At 42.2% G+C, this 17,030-nt stretch overlaps 1 protein-coding gene and 1 long non-coding RNA gene across 7 annotated transcripts in view; both read right to left on the bottom strand.

Annotated features, from left to right (window-relative positions):
- Positions 1 to 17,030, bottom strand: part of LOC124082526 (carboxyl-terminal PDZ ligand of neuronal nitric oxide synthase protein) — a 305,891-nt gene that overhangs the window by 211,292 nt on the left and 77,569 nt on the right. For all 6 annotated transcript variants that reach the window (XM_046428959.2, XM_046428960.2, XM_058574121.1 and 3 more), the window contains exon 2: positions 16,309 to 16,380. In XM_046428959.2, the coding sequence (XP_046284915.1) occupies positions 16,309 to 16,380 (72 nt within the window). The remainder of the gene's footprint in view (positions 1 to 16,308; positions 16,381 to 17,030) is intronic.
- On the bottom strand, positions 11,906 to 16,296 carry LOC131423609 (uncharacterized). The gene is made up of 2 exons (XR_009225366.1): positions 15,671 to 16,296; positions 11,906 to 13,048 (listed from the first exon to the last, which is right to left on the bottom strand). It is a non-coding gene; the product is annotated as an uncharacterized LOC131423609 (long non-coding RNA).

The following is a 17,030-nucleotide window of genomic DNA, read 5'->3' as shown; positions in this document are numbered from 1 at the left end:
CCTAAATTGCCCAAGCTGGCCTCAAACCTCAGCTTCCTCAGCTTACCTAGTAGGGGAGTAACAATCTCTATCTGCTTTAGAGAGACAACCTAGCAGGCAGGAGCCCAGGTTCTGGAGAAGAGGTGAGCTTAGGCAAGTTGTGCAAGCATTTCTTGAACAACTTGAATTCGAGATTTGCTACAAGCAAAATGCTTAGAGAAGCACTAGTGATCTAACAACTGACATTGACACAGACATGCTATATCACTAGTACTTCTGAACTAATAACCTGAATTCTGATGTGGTTCATCAGTGTCACCCAAGAAATGAAACCGTTTCTTCCCTGTACTTTCCTTGTTTTTTTCATGAAGCAACTTTTAGGCTCATATCTCTTTAAAAAAGAAAAAATCTGAGGAGTTATCAAGCTAATACACACACACACACACACACACACAAAACTGACAGGATTGGTGGTAAAACCTTGTAATCTCAGCAATTCAGGAGGCTAAGGTAAGAGGACCTCAGGTTCATGTTCAGCCTGGGCAACTTAGATTAACCCTATATAAAAATAAGAAATAAAAAATGAACTGGGGATATAGCTCAGTGGTAAGGCACCCGTAGGATTAATAAGAAAGAAAGAAAGAGAGAGAAAGAAAGAGAGAGAGGAAGGAAGGACAGACTAATACTCTACATTTTTTATTTTGAAATGATCTCACTAAGTAGCCTACAATGGCCTCAAATTTGTGCTCCTTCTGTCTCAGTTTCCCAAGTAACTGTGATTACAGGTGTGCACCACCATGTCCAGCTCAAAATAAACCATTTAGAAAAGGGATGGGAATATAGCTCAGTGGTAGAGCACCCTGAATTTAATATCCAATACCACCAAAAGAAAAAAATAGCAACTAGTATACATCCAGAAGTATTAAAAATGCTTTATCTTCCAGCTCCTCCCAAGCCAGGATAAAGAAAAGATCCATTTGGGTTAACAAGTGACAAAAGTAAGCAACAAGAGGATAGGATGCTGTCAACAAGGCCGCGATACCAAGCCTGGGTTGAGCTGCTCAGGAAGTGCCTCTTCCCCAGAGAGGCTGTCAGTGGTCAGGTAGAGGGCGGTCCCAGGGGTCCACATGGAAGCAGCAGCTCACAGCAAACACAGGGGCAGGAGGGAGAAAAGTCTAGGGGCTTTGGGGAGGGATCAGCCTGCTTCAGGGCAAGAAGGGGAAATGGGCTCCCATAGGGAAATGAGTCACATGTGAACCTAGGAGCCAGGAGCAGGTGATGAAGTCACTCAGGACATATGTCTTGGGCAAGCAAGGAGCAAAACCAGGACTCTTCCAGCCCAGGGCCAGGTTTTTCCACTATGCAGGCCTGAGTCTCAGATAACTAGAGGAGAAAGGAGAAAAAGATCTTGGCATGACTGTTTTCATAGGATAAATCCAGGATTTAAATAGGCACCACCTATTTAACCAGCCCTAGGGCAATGAGAAGAAGAACAGTGGCAAAACAGAGTGCCAACTCTTCCCAGGATGGTTAGTGGCTAAGGAGACGGTGTGAATTGCTTAAATATCACACTAACGAGGGTGATTTCCATGGTTAGACAGCAGGGTTCAGCACACTGTAGAGAAGTGATCTGTCATTCCCACAGCAAGCCACAGTGCAGCTAATACCTCCCCAGGGAGTGGGGAGACAGTGCAGCCAGGGAGGCTGAGGAGCAGCAGCTGCCATACTATCTTGTGCACTGATTAAACGCCAAAGGGCTGGGTGCTGTAGGGAATAGCAGGGACAGCAGCTCTCTTCTCTACAGGTTTTCCATCTTTACGAGCGCACCCAACTCATTCCCAGAGAAACACCTCCAAGTGAGGGACTTTCCATCCAGTAAGTATCCTCACCAAGGAGGTTTGTGCTGCCAGTTCTCACTGCTGCATCCAGCTGCTACTTATCAGCACAGGTACTTGATAATTTGCAAAGCTTTCTATGAAGTATCTCATTTAACTCTCATAAAACAGCCACTAGGGTAACAGGGCAGAGGGAGACCCTCACTTTATAGGTGGGAAGACTGAGATTCAGAGAAATTAATATGCCCAAAGACACAGTGTTGGAGAAGGAAAATAAAAGGATTTCCATTTCCACGTCAAGAATCATTCAGGACAGATGCAGTGGGGCACGGCTGCAAGCCCAGTAACTCAAGAAGCTGAGAGTCAGGGCATCACAAGTTCCAGGCCAGCCTCAGAAACTTAGTAAGACCTTCAGGAACTTAGCTAGACCCTGTCTCAAAATAAAAAGGGCTGGGGATATAGCCCAGTGGTACAGCATCCCTGGGTTTAAGCCCCAGTACCCCACCCCCAAAATTATTCATAAGGAGATATGCAACAAATGACAGTGTCCCGGGATAACGGAGAAAGGTTTTCCTCTAGCCATACACGTTAGGGATGTAGAGGGAAGGTGTGAACATCCACTGGGTATTTATTAGGGCAAGCCATGCATGGTGCTAAGGACCTGACACCATTATTACATTTTAATTCCAACAGGAGTGATATCTTCTCTATTACAGAAAAAGAATAAGCAGTTCAGCAATTCGCCCCTTGGCTTTCAAGATGATTGTCACAGTCTTTGCCCTCAAGGAGACAAATGCATTGTGGCAAATGCAGAGACATAATTCTCTATAGATGGTAACATAAAAGAAGGGCAAGCTACTTTGCAGGCAGCAGGGAATGCTTCTAAAAGACATGAAAGCCTGAACTAGCTCATGAAGGACAAGAGGTTGAGCTGAATCCCAAGGAGACACACTTGAGCCACCCTGAGGAGGGGGTGCTTCCCAGACAGCAGGAAGAACAGAAATAAAGGTGGGTCCCAAGAGGGCACATACAGGCACAAGGAACTGTGCCAGACAGAACCCCATAGACCTTGCTCAGAGTTCAGAATCCAGGATTTAGTTGATGAACATCCCCAAATGGTTTTAAGCGGGACAGTGCCTTACAGAATTACCTCTAGAGGGCTATGGCAGATGTCCATGTGATAAAATAGCAGGGGCCTCCACTTGGAGGGCGGAGAGGGAGATACACATTTGAGAAATATTTTGAAGGCAAATCATGCGGGGTTTAGTGACAGAGAATAGTCTAAAGTAACCCTGAGGTTTCAAGCTTATATTCTTGGGTGGGTAAGATGTCTTCCAATGAAATAAAGAGACATGAGAAAAAACATAGAGGAGAAGGTTCAAAGCAAAGACTAGGCACTGCAGAAATGATGAATTCTGTTTTTGACATATTGAATTTAAGGTGTCTTTTGGGACATCCAAATGGGGGTGTCACACAGGATATATGAGTCTCAAGCTCTAAAAAGAAGTTTATAAAATCAAGTAACGACCTTATTTACATCTCGTGCTCTGCACTGCCTGGCAGTGTTCCCAGACTGAAGAGAGGTACAATCCGGGACATGAATGCTGCTGCTTGTGATAAAGCAAGAGTAGTCAGGATGCTCTCGTGGGATGCTGGACCAGGAGTCAGCAGCCTGGACTCCAACCTCTGTCTTCATACTACAACCACAACATGTTCACACTCTGGAGTAAATCCTACATTCCCCACTTACCAGCTCTGTGAGCTAAAACAAGCTATTTAACCTCTCTGGACTCAGTTTCCTATCTATAAAATGGGGTGATAATATCTATGCCACACAGAGTTGTTGTGGGGATCAACTAACATAATACCTCTAAAATGCTCTGCATGGAGCTTGCCACAGTAACACAGCACAGCGCAATCCTGATCCAACTCTGCTTGGTACCAGGAAAGACAATGACTATACAATTAGTTTGAGCAAGACATTTCACTTCTGTGAGCCTTACTATAAAACAGCCATAATATTTGCCTTTATGGATTACTAGAGACTAAAAGATAACAAGATATACAAATTCACTTAAACAATCGTCAAGTGCTACATAAGTAACAAATGGGGCCTTCTCAGCAAGGAGCAAAGAAGTTTGTCCTCTTGGAAGCTGAGTTTTCAATGTACCATGCTAAAGATGCTTCCTTCATGGCAGCACATCCTGTCCTAAGTATGTTGTTTTGGGTCCCAAGAGGAAACCAATAAACTGCACATCAAAACCTATGTAATGTGCTAAGTACATAATATCACACAAGAAATCCTTTTCAGCCATACAAAGGCATGAATAACCCTGAAAACATGCCTAGTTGAACAAGCAGATATAGGAGAAATATTAAAGAAGACTTCACCTTTGCAAATCTCTAGAATAGGTAAATTCATAGACACAAAAGGCACAACAGAGATTTCCAGGGCTAGGGGAGGAGGGAGGTACCATTATAGAGTTTATAGCAGGGGTGACGAAAAGGTTTGGGAATAGAGAGTGATGATGGGTACAAAGCATTGTGATGTGTTTAATCCCTACTGACAAAATGGATAAAATAATTTCTTTATGTAAAGCCAAGAAATTCATCAAAATAAGGAATAAATGTTCAGCACTACCTGTTGCAGATGCCCGGAATATGAACAAAGAATACCTAGAGGCTGATTAGTGTAGCAGCAATGAACTAGCGCTCTGCATCTCCTCCTCCTGCAATGGATAAACACTGTTGGTTTCAAAAGCCCCACTACCACCACCAAGCTCTAAGTGGGTCAGTGCAGAAAACTGTGGAGTGGGTAGGGAATATTCAAATGTTCCTATAGAAACTCAAGGACATTATTTCTTACTCTTGATCATAAAGGGTTTTAATAAAATAGGCATATGTTTGACTTTGATAACAACTCTGGGTTATTAACAGCTTTGCCCCAATTTACAAATCATTCCTCAATCACTCACCTCAGGAACAGAACTAAATTCATTATACTGAGTGATTTTTCAGTCTGGTGCAAATTCAGGGAAAAATCAACATATTTGCTCAAGTGTGTTCAGGTATTTAATAGGTTCTTAGATTCTCTTGAAGTGTAATTCCTGGGAATTAATTCCTAAAAATAATCTTCCATTCTCCTTCAGGCACCTATGTCTCCATTCACTCTAAGCTTCTGGCTATTCCTTGAACCTGCAAAGTTTATTCCCACCCCAGGGCCTTAGCACTTGCCAGGTCCTCTGTCTGGAATACTCTTCCTCAAGATTCCTATAGCTCACACCTCTTTCATTCATATCTCTAACAGACCTAAGTGTCACCATGACACAGAGGCCTTCCCCAACAGCTCATATAAAAAAATAACCCACCCCCCTAACTTGTGGCATGGTCTAGTCTCATGCCCTGCTTTACTGTTCTGCAGGAAGTCACATGAAATACCATAATATGCTTAAGTCTCTTCCTCCATCTCTTCCAACCACCAAAATAAAATAAGCTTCATGTGGACAGGGATGCTGCATCCCCAGAGCAGCAATATTAAAACAATATTAACTCAAAAACAGAATGAGGTTGGATGTGGTGGTGCACCCTGATAACCCCTGATACTCAGGAAGCTGACACAGAAGGATCACAAGTTCCAGCCTGGACAACTCAGTGAGACCCTTTCTCAAAACTCTGTGTGTGTGTGTGTGTGTGTGTGTGTGTGTGAGAGAGAGAGAGAGAGAGAGAGAGAGAGAGAGAGAGAGAGAGAGAGAGAGAGATACTGGGGATTGAATCCAGGTGTGCTTTATCACTGAGCTATATTCCCAGTCCTTTTTATTTTTTATCTTGAGATAGGATCTCATTAAGATGCTGGGGGTCTTGCTAGTTGATGAAACTGGCCTAGAATTTGTAATCCTCCTACCACAACCTCCTGGGTCACTCAGATTACCAGCATGAACCATGGTAACCAGCTCAAAATAAAATTTGTAAAAGAGCTGGGTTGTAGTTCAGTAGTAAAGCACTTGGCTAGCAGACATGAGGCCCTGGGTTCACTTCCCAGTACCAGAAGAAAATGAAAAAAAGTCAATACACTTTTTTTAAATAAGTGGGTAAAAAATTAATTAGGGGCCAAGTGGTACATGGCTATAATCCCAATAACTCAGGAAACTGAAGCAAGAGGATTGCACAGTCGAGGCCCAACCTGGACAACTTAGAGAGACCCTGTCTTAAAATTTTTTAAAAAAGGGCTGGGGACATTGCTTAGTAGTACAGTACCCCTGGGTTCAATGCCTAGTAACACAGACACATGCACACGCATGCGCGCACACACACACACACACACAAAGCAATTGCTATCAGTTTATCAGTCTTTATATTGATAAGGATGCTTTGCCCAACTATCTCTGAGAAAATACTGATTTATTTCCTTCAGATGAGAAAACAGCCATAATCATCCTATCACACAATGCTCAATCCACATCAAGTGTTTTCTAAAGTTTGGTAAAGTTGAATCCCCTTTTAAAAAAAAGTGTTTGAATGAATAAACACTGCATAGTATACCAATACTCCAGAATATTATTCAGAAAAAAAAAGGAAATGAAGTACTGACCCATACCACAGCATGGATGAACTTGAAAACACAATGCCACGTGAAAGATATCAGACACAAAAGACCACATATTATATGAGATCCATATAGACAAGATGTAGATTAGTGGTGGCCTAGGGCTGAGGGCCCAGGGACATTGGGAGATGACAGATTAGAGGTGCAGATTTGGTTGAAGTGTAGCTCAGTGGTAGAGTGCTTGCCTAGCAGTCAATCCCCAGCAATGCAAAAGTATAAAAATAGAGGTGCAGAGTTTCGTTTTGGGGTCATGAAAATGTTCTAAAATTGATTGTGGTGATTGATGCATAAACTACGAATATATACTAAAGCCCACTGAATTGTATTCATTAAATGGTTAAATTGTACAATATGTGAACTGTATCTCAATAAAGCCATTGCCGACAAAGGGCTGGCAAATCATTTAAATATGGAAAACATAAAACTAGACATAAACTACTTATACATATAGGCTTTATACAAATTTATAAGTTAAACACAAATTAAGTAACCAATAAATTCAAATAAAGTTCTAATGTCAGAGAAGACATTTTTTATAAAACAAAATATCACTACTCTCAACAGGAATAGGGCAGTAACCTTACCTAATTCTCTGCCCCACCCCCAACTACATACTAAGAATTGAACCCAGGGACTTTATCAATGAGTTACATCCACATTTTTTTTTTTACTTTTTAAATTGAGGCAACATTATATTAAGTTGCCCAAACTGGCCTTAAATTTGCAATCCTCCTGCCTCTGCCTCCCGAGTTTTTGGAATAATAGGCCTATAACCACCACATCTGGCCTTTCCCAAATACTAAGGTGTAATGCTCAGAATTTCAAACAACAACAACAACAAAAACTGAAAGTAATCAGAACAAACACCATCCATAAACAACTCAAGCAGTTGCACCATGTGACTATGTATCAGCTCTGCCTACAGTACACACACCATGTGCCAAATCCACTTTTCTGCCACTTTCCTCTATTCCAAGTACTATAAGGTCTTAACCCATAACTCATGACTGTGCAAAAGCTAGGCATATGCCTCAGGCCAGGTATTCATTACATACATAGTAAGAACCTTCCTAAACTAGGTGCAATGGCACATGCCTGTAATCCCAGCACCTCAGGATGCTGAGAAAGGAGGATTGCAAATGCAAAGCCAGCCTCAGCAACTTAGTGAGGCCCTAAGCAACTCAGCAAGACCCTGACTCTAAATAAAATATTTAAAAAGACTCGGGTTGTGGCTCATGGTTAAGTGCCTCTGGGTTCAATCACTAGTAAAAAAACAAACAAAAACCCTTCCTGTTCTTCCTTTCTTCCCTGAAAGGGCATAACAATTACAAAAGAACTATTTGGTGCCCACAGAAGCAGATACAAGCAAATACAATTTTGGAGGATAAAAATCAAATGACACTGCTCAGTTACAAGATGGCGCTTCCAACGGTCCAGAATAGGCTTACTTTGCTTTCCTTGTATTAGGATCAAAAGAAAACGCAATGTTTTAAAATTCTTATAGACAACTCTCAAATCTTAAAATCCGTAAATTCCAAGAGAGCCACAGAACCCATTTTGAGAAACACTAGTCTACAGACTGGTTAAAGAAAATAAGTACTTGGCCTCAAAGTGAATAAATGTCTTGAATAATAGCTAACTTTTATCAGGTGCTTACGTGTCCTGGTAGCCAACTTGTATGGTTTCCTGATTCCCCTGTTCTTGCCCAATACACAGTAATTAGGATGCAAAAGAACCATTATTTATGGTGTGGAATCCACGTGCCAGGTACTTCACCCACATTTAACTGTAAAATCCATTTGCCAAAAAGATATTATCTCATTTTAATATTTTATTTGATATTTTATTGATGATTAAACGAAGATGGATGGGTTAAGAATTTTGTCCAAAGCCATTCAGCTAATAGAAGGATTGGGGTTTGAACTTAGTTCTTTTTGATTCTAATACTAGAGCGCCTTATTAAAGGGTGGTATCTTTCCAATTCCTGCTAGAAGCCTAATGCTCTAGCCCCATTGTGGAAGGTAAAATAATCCCCCCCCCAAAGGTGTTCATGACATAATCCCCAAAACCCATGAATGTTACTTTATATGACAAAATGATTTTGTAGGTGTGATTAAATTAAGGACACTTAAGTTAAAAAACGAAGGTGGGGGAGGCTTCTCTGAATTTGGGGAGGAGGCAGTCACAAGGGTCCATATAAGTGAAAAGCACAGGCAGGAGAGTTAGGGGATAAGACAGGAAGCAAGGGTCAGAGGGATATGAAGATGAAGGGAGCCAAGAAGCAAGGGATGCGACAGACTCTGGAAGCTCAAAAACCCAAGGGGCAGCTTCTCCCTTTGCGCTTTCAGAAGGAAAGCAGCCCTGCCAACCCCTTCAGATTAGCCCCATCTCAGACTTTTGACCTCTAGAACCATAAGATAAAAGAGTTGGTGCTGTTTAAAGACACAACCTTGGAAGTAATTTATTTTTTATGTTTTTTTTTAATATTTATTTTTTAGTTTTTCAGCGGACACAACATCTTTGTTTGTATGTGGTGCTGAGCATCGAACCCGGGCCACACGCATGCCAGGCGAATGTGCTACCGCTTGAGCCACATCCCCAGCCCGGAAGTAATTTATTACAGCAGCATAGTAAAGTAATGAGGCCTTGCCAACACAACGAGCAAGAAATTGGTCACAACTCTTCAGAGGTGGATTTGTCAACTCTGAACTTCAGACAGAACAATTAACACATTTTACCCCAGTATCCCATGTGCTATATTTGCCAAATGTTCTATTTATAGGATGGCTTATATATGTGAAAGATACTATATTGTCCTATTTATAGGACAATCTATTTTCATCCTCAATGATAAGAAAGGATATCTTAGCTCCAGATTATGATTTCCAACCCATTTGAATGCACCTGTGTCAATCTCATTGAAATATTCACAGGACTGAAAACTCAGACCAGTGGAGCAGAAAAGGGGAATCAGGGAAGGGAGGGGGAGAGGGAGTGGGCTACTGGGGAATGAAAGGGACCAAATTACGTTATATGCATGTGTGAATATGTAACAACAAAGTCACTGCTGAGTATAATAAAAATGCACCCGAAACTTATATAAAAAAAAAAAGAAAAAGAAAGAAAACTTGAGATTTAATGGGTTAAAGAGGAGTAAAGAGTGCTGAGTGACGACAGACAGCCACCTTGGAGAAAGTTCTAAAAAGGGACAGAGTGACTTTGGGACAAAGCCTCCAAACTTTCTCAGCTGAATGTGTGGAGAGAGGCCGAGGCCCACTGCCAGGGGAAGGACAGAGGCAAACAGACAGAAGGCAGCTACAACTCTAGTTCTTGCGTCCACCCAGCCAGCCGTCCCAGGAGCATTTCATCCAAGGTGTCCAAGAGAATGCCCAGAGTCAGGGCCAGGGATGTAGCTCAGTGGTAGAACACTTGCCCCGCATGCTGGAAGCCCTGTCAATCCCTGGTACTGCTGAAGGGTGGGGGGGAGTAAACAGAGTCTTTTCTTTTTTTTTTCCCCCATATTATTGTTTTCCTTGAAAGAAATTTCTGGAATAGTGTACAATACTGGAAGGGAGCTGCAGGAAAGGAAGGACTTGGCCAATTCCTGGTCACCAGACCATTCTGTTCAAGGCCATGGACCAATGCCACTCCTGAAAGCCACATTGGTATAATCAAGTCATGTTAAATAGGAAACTCTGGTACCCAACTGCACCATTTTGGAAGCTATTTGCAGCATAGACAAGAGCATGCCCATCCCACATCCAAAAGAGCCACACAGGAGACTAAAGCTCTGAGTGTCACCTGGCCACTAGCACAAAGCCCTCCAGTGTCACACCTGCACAGGTCTCCAAGAAGGCTGTATCACATTCTACTGCAGGGATTTGTCCCCTGCTTTTTCCATGGCCAGCAATCTGGGCATTAGCCACCAGGACAGCTGTACCCTTTAACACATTGCAAGGTAAAAGAGGAAGTACCTGCTGACAGTCTGGCTCCATCAACCAGCGCTAGGCCAAGCTACAGAACTGGTCCAGTCGGACTTCAAAACAACTCAGTGACACTTCCCTTGGTTTCACTGCCTTATAGTCACATGGATATCAATAACATTAATTTACTCACTCAGTTGTAACTTGCCAGGTGTTGTGGCACATACCTATAACCCCAGCAATTTGGGAGGCTAAGGCAGGAGGATCACGAATTTAAGGCCAGCCTCAGCAACTTAGTAAGACCCTGTCTCAAAATAAAAAATATAAAGGACTCAGGGTGTAGCTCAATGGCAGAATACCCCTGGGTTCATTCCCCAGCACCACAAAAAATAATAATCATAATTTGCTCAGTCATTCAACCAAAGTCTACTGAACATAGACAGGCCATGTGCCAGACACTGGGAATATAGTTGCTCCTAGTGCCACCAAGGGAGGACTATAGTACCTCAGCAAAAGAGAGGACACGATGACCTATTCAGGGAAACCTCCCCAAGAAAGGGGTGTTTGCACTAAAACCTGAAAAAAGATACTGGCTGGAAAGAGTATCTAGATGAGGCAGCTCAATATTTCTCTGAATATTTATCTGCATTTATGAAATGCGTTGAAACCCAAAGGAAGGTATAAGAATGATACCAATGAATATAAATAGCCCTTTATGGTTTATAAAGCATTTTTTCACCCATTATCCCAGATTCAACAATAGCACCAGAGAGACGAACAAGAAGTGTCATGCTCTCTCTTATAAATGAGAGAACTGAGATGAACAGCAGCTGGATGCCTCACCAATGTCACTCAGTAAGTCAAGGAGAAGACTCAACCCCACTCTCATTACTCCTCACTGCCAGCTCTCCTGATGACACAGCACAGCCTTCCCAAGGAAGCTGAGAAGTGAAATGACAGCAGCTGGTATTAAAACCTGGGAACAGGCCACGTGTGGTGGCACATTTCTATAATCCCAATGACTCAGAAGGCTGAGGCAGGAGGATCGCAAGATCAAAGCCAGCCTGGGCAACTTAGTGAAACCATGCCCCAAAATAAGAAATAAAAAGGTCTGAGAATGTGGGTCAATGGTAGAGCACCTCTGGGTTCAATTCACAGTACTGTTACCAACCCCAATCCAATATTTAGGAACAAAGGACATACACAGGTCAGGCACTCTGTTAGGCACCAGAGATTCAAGATGGCTATGTGGTACCAGGAAGAAACTAAGTGGATGAATTTATCAGAGCTTCTTAAAATGTACCATCCCCACCCCAAACTAGACTCTATCCCTGCTTTTTGTTTGTTTTTTTTTTTCCCAAATTAGACCTTTTTAACTTCTGCTTCTCTAACAATTTCCTCCTTCCAGAAGAAGCAGGTCTTCCCTGAGCTGTGACAGTCCCATCCAGGAGCTACCTGGCTGCAGCAGCTCCTGATCACCAACTTCATTCCTTAGTACCCCCACAAGGCCTTCCATGTCTCCCAAAAATTCAGTTAGATCTTCCAGTTATATACTTTCTTTCTTCTTTCTTTTTTTTTTGCGGGGGGGATACTGATTGAAACCAGGGGTTACAGGCACAAAGACACAGCTCAGTTGCACTTTCTTTACTGCTTGCCCTTTTCCTAATAATATTCATAGCTCTTCATGTGCCTGTCTCGCATGCTGAGTACTGCTCCCAACAGGGCCCAGCGTGGAACAAGAACTCAAAGATACCTGACACATGATTGAAAACACACACACACACACATACACACACACACACATACACACACACACACGGGTGGCAGATATGGAGGGTAAGCCAGGTCCTTTCTCCCCTCCCTGCCTATCTCTCATAAAGTAAGTTAACAAATAGGAACACATTGGACTGATAAAATGAAATAATATATGCAAACACACTTTTAACACCATGAATGTGGGAATTACAAATATATATGAATACAGTAGTCCCTCCTTATCTGTGTTTTCAATTACCCTCACCATGAACCAAAACTATTAAATGGAAAATCCTAGAAATAAATAATCCAGATGAGCATTGGCACATGGCTATAATCCCAGTGATTTGGAAGGCTGGGGCAGGAGGATTGCAAGTTCTAGGCCAGCCTCAGCAATATAGCAAGACCGTTTCAAAATAATAATAAAAATGGCTGGGGATATAGCTCAGAACCCTTGGGCTTCAACCCCCAGTACCAAAAACATAAAATAAAAAATAGATCATAGAAAGTAGAAAGGTGGTTCTCAAGGGCTGGAGAAGGGAGAGGGAATTATATTTAATGGGTATAGAGTTTCAGCTGTACAAGATGAAAAAAGTACAATAGTGTAAATATATATATAAGAATAAATATATACATAAGAAATTATTCCCAAGACAGATAATATTCATTCTTGATAAAGAAGGTAAAGAACAAATGAGAAATAAGAAGAGGGGAAAGGAGAAGAACCAGTCAATAACACAGTCTGTGTATTTAGCTCAGAGTCCACACTGGGTGCGAGGCAGAGGAAGGAGCAGAAATATATCAACCTGCAAGAGCCCTGGCTCCAGGGAGGAATATGCACACCCTCAGGCAGAAGCCCTCGCTCTCTCAGTGCTTCTACCTCTGGAAAACAGGGGTGGTCTTCACGCTGCATCACAGCACCGTGCTCCAGTCAGGATCAGAGAGATCAGCATCTACACAATATGACAAGACACACGCAGCTCACACACAACACTCTGTGATTATCACAACTGCTGATCTCGGAGGACTACCCACGGCTCTGGCCAAGCTCTGAGGCCTGTGGCTTCAGAGCCCACAAATGCACCCAGCAACCAAAGCCAGCGGTGTCCTGCCCAATGTTACCCTAGCACCCTTTGATATGAAAGGATAACGTCAGAAATAGTCCTTTACACAGAAATTCCATGCCCTAGTTCTTGACAGCTGTAATTACAGCCCAAACAGCTTTTGAAAGGGAAAGAAAAAAGACAGAGAGAGAGAGGGAAAAAAAAACTAACAGCCTGGACTTCGCAGTGAATTGCAGGGTTTGGTTAAGACATGCAGTCAGAGCACTTGCTATTAATGGTGGTCAGTATAAACAAAAGACTGGACAGCGGACAGCCAGACCAAACAGCTTTCTGGCCAATTAATCTCTCCCTCTAACTTAATGAGCTGCTCATTAAGTGCTGGAAGCAGCTCTAGGGAAGGGGCCTACAAGAAGAGGCACATGGGCTGCAGGAACTGGCAGGTGATAAACAAAGAGGAGACAGAGGCCACAGTCCAGTCCCAAATGTCTCCAGATCCCATGTCCAGCCTTCCCTTGCTTCCAGGTGATGTTTTCCTGTGCTTCTGTTTATTCTGAAAAGTTGTGTTTCTAGCTGGGCACAGTAGTACATGCCTGTGATCCCAGCTGATGAGACACTGAATCAGCAGGATCACAAGTTCAAGGACTGCCTGGGCAATTTAGCAAGACCCAGTCTCAAAATAAGAACAAAAAGGGCCAGGGTGTGGCTCAACAGTAAAGACCCTCTGGGTTTAACTCCCAGTACTGCAAAAATAAATAGATAGATAGATAGATAATAAAATTTAAAAGGTGGGGTAAGGGTGTAGCTCAGTGGTAGAGAACCTCTGGGTTCAATCCCCACCAACACCACTAAACAAACAAACAAAAAGTCAAAGTTGTGTTTCTGCCACTGACTCCCTTTTTGGAGAGTTGCCATGTCCTAATTCTTGGTTCTCCAGCTGGTATCATGACTCATTCAGTATCACAAAGAGCCTCAAGCAGGAGTTCAAAGGGGACATTGAGTCTTAGGTGTGAATCCCATCTATACCTGTTCACAGCAGTATGAATTATTTAACGTTCCCAAGGTTTCATGTCCTCATCTGTAAAATGAAATAATAAGCTGAGTGCAGTGGTGCACACCTGCAATCCCAGCAATTCAGGAGGCTGAGGCAGGAGGATCACAAGTTTGAGGTCAGCCTTAACAACTGAGCAAAGGCCTTAAGCAATTTAGTGAGACCCTGTCTCACAATAAAAAGTAAAAAGCACTGGGGTGTAGCTCAGTGGTAAAGTGCCCCAAGGTTAAAGCTCCAATACCAAAAATATTTAAAAAGTAATAATAATAGCCTCACCCCATGTAGTCAAATAGTAAATAATAAAACAGTGTTTTAATATTAAAACACCTAGCAAAGCACTTGATAATAAGTAGCTATTACTACTAGTAGCTACTATTTGTAGACATATTACTTTCATAGGAGAGTGAAATATTAGCAACATATTCCATCCTCAAACACAAATAAAAGAAGGACTTTATTTGATTGACATGCCAGCTACAGGTCAAGCCCTTCTGATCATAACAGCAACAATCCTAGCAGTGGTAACACTCCCAAAATTCCCTAGACAAGGCTTTTGAGATTTAAAAATTTTTCAATTTTATTATTATTATTTTAAATTTTATTTTATACTGGGGATTAAACTCTGGGGCACTCTACCACTGAGCCACATCCCCAATCCTTTTTATTTTCATTTTGAGACAGGGTCTCACTAAGTTGCTCAGACTGGCCTCAGCCCTGTAATCCTCCTGCCTCAGCCTCCAGAGTCTCTTAGAAGACAGGTGTGTGCCACTAAGCCTGGCAAGCCTCTATGATTTTTATCTCAGAAGGCAAAGGAACAGAAGAAGTGGTCTGGAAATACTGAGAAGCAAGCCTGCGACCTAAAGGATGGAAATTAGCATGTTCCCATGAGGCCAAGTGAAGAAATGCATTCAGGCCATGTGTCTGTCCCTTCCTGGACCTCTGTGACACCTCACTATACCTTTCTGTTAACCTAGAAAATCAGGGTGACATGATCCCCCCCGCCACTTCACAGCTTGCTGTGAGCATTAAAGGAAATTCCTCATGTGGAAGTGCTTTGAAGCTACTTGCTCATAAGTCCATGAAAAACAGGATTGTTATAGTTAATACTAGTCTCAATGAATTCAACTTCAGAATTTTAAAAAATGGGAGGATTTAGTCACTAAAAAATTATTTTGTTAGGCTCACGAATTACTCAGAAAAATGGTGGTGAACAGCTTATTTTATTCCCAACATTGCTGTGATTGAAGTTTCTGTTGATCAGATGAAGAATTGACTAAAAATAAAACTAAGATAGCAAAACAAAGGTCCCACCCCCTTTATGTTTTCCATTTAGTTGAGGAGATTTTTCTAAAGGACAACAAGCAATGAGTTCAAACCAGGCTCCATCCAGAGATGACTCTGAAACCAATTTTCTTTAAAAAAAAAAAAAAAAACTTAATCCATTTAATTAATCCCAAACCTACCTTTAAACTGCACAGGTCTAAGGTAATTTCTCCTGTTCCAGTGCAGAGCACATAGATAACTTTCCTTCATGGTGGACAGAAGACAATTTGCTTCTCATTTAATCTCTGCTCTGTGTACCAGAGGCGGAAAGCTATAAGTTGGAATTTACACCAAATTTTTCAAATAGAGTACACAAAATGGCAGAAGAGAATGCACACAGAGCAGGCACCAAGGAAATTTGATTGAAATCTCAGTTATTCTTAAAAAGTCAAGCAAATCTCATATTCTACGCCACATAAACTACCTTTTTCCAAAAACACATTTTGAATCAATTACCAGCTAATTACTTTCCCTAAAATCTTTCAATACGAGCAACACTTGACCATCTCTCGTTGTCTGATCAATCACCACTGTGTATCACAGCGTGCAGGCCACACCAGGGAAGATGGTACCTCTCAGCCAGCACATCCATCCATTTTAACCTTAGCCTTTTATCAGGACCTAATTCAGAATCACTTCCTGGATGATATAGGAAAAGGGGTCTGGGGCCTGCAAAGTGTGTTGTCATCCAATCTGGCACTTCCAGCACCGTCTGAAATGAACAGAAGCTAAGGTGCTTGAATTCTAGCTCCTCACATCACCACCACCAACCACTCACCCGTATTCGTCTCATGGCAGCCACGATCTCCACCCTGCTGTTGGGTCTCGGCACATCTAGGCTTCCTACGTACTGTGGGGAAGAAGCAAACACACAGTGAGAAGAGGAAGAGCAAGTGTCCCTAACAACAGAATGTTAGTGATGGACAGCCCTTTGGAAGTCACCCAGCTCATCTCGCTGGTTTACAGATGAGAAAATTAAAAGCCAAAGGGGTGTTTTGTTTGGGGAAACTTTTTTTTTTCCAATACTGGGGATTGAACCCAGGGGTGCTCTACCTCTGAGCTACCTCCTCAGCCATTTTTAATTTTTACTTTTGAGACCAAGTCTCACTAAATTGCCCAGACTGGCCTCAAACTTGCAATCCTCCTGCCTCAGCCTCCTGAGTCGCTAGGATTACAGGCTTGTACCACCACACCCAACTCATTTTGAGGTTCTTTCTAACTTTATATAAAGCAACCTAATCAGACATTTCTATTTCCTTTTTTATCAGAGATGCAGCAGAGCATTGTGTTTAGCCAAGCAGGCTTTCAAATCAGAAAGACTCCTGTGAAGATTCTCACCACTATTCTTATGGCAAGGCATTTCACCCTTTTTGTCTCAATTTTTTTTCATCTGATAGTTCAACTGCTTTAAAAATCTCTTATACTTAAGTGCTTGACAAATATTAACGAGGGAGAGGGACATCCCTATCCCTACCACGTTTTTTCTTTTTTGATATAGAA

This window comes from Marmota monax, unplaced genomic scaffold (assembly GCF_021218885.2).
Source record: "Marmota monax isolate L192 unplaced genomic scaffold, Marmota_monax_Labrador192_F-V1.1 WCK01_AAM20220418_F8-fsc00145, whole genome shotgun sequence".
Classification (NCBI taxonomy): Eukaryota; Metazoa; Chordata; class Mammalia; order Rodentia; family Sciuridae; genus Marmota; species Marmota monax.
The sequence above is the reverse complement of the archived record's forward strand: the minus strand, read 5'-3'. Positions and strand labels throughout refer to the sequence as shown.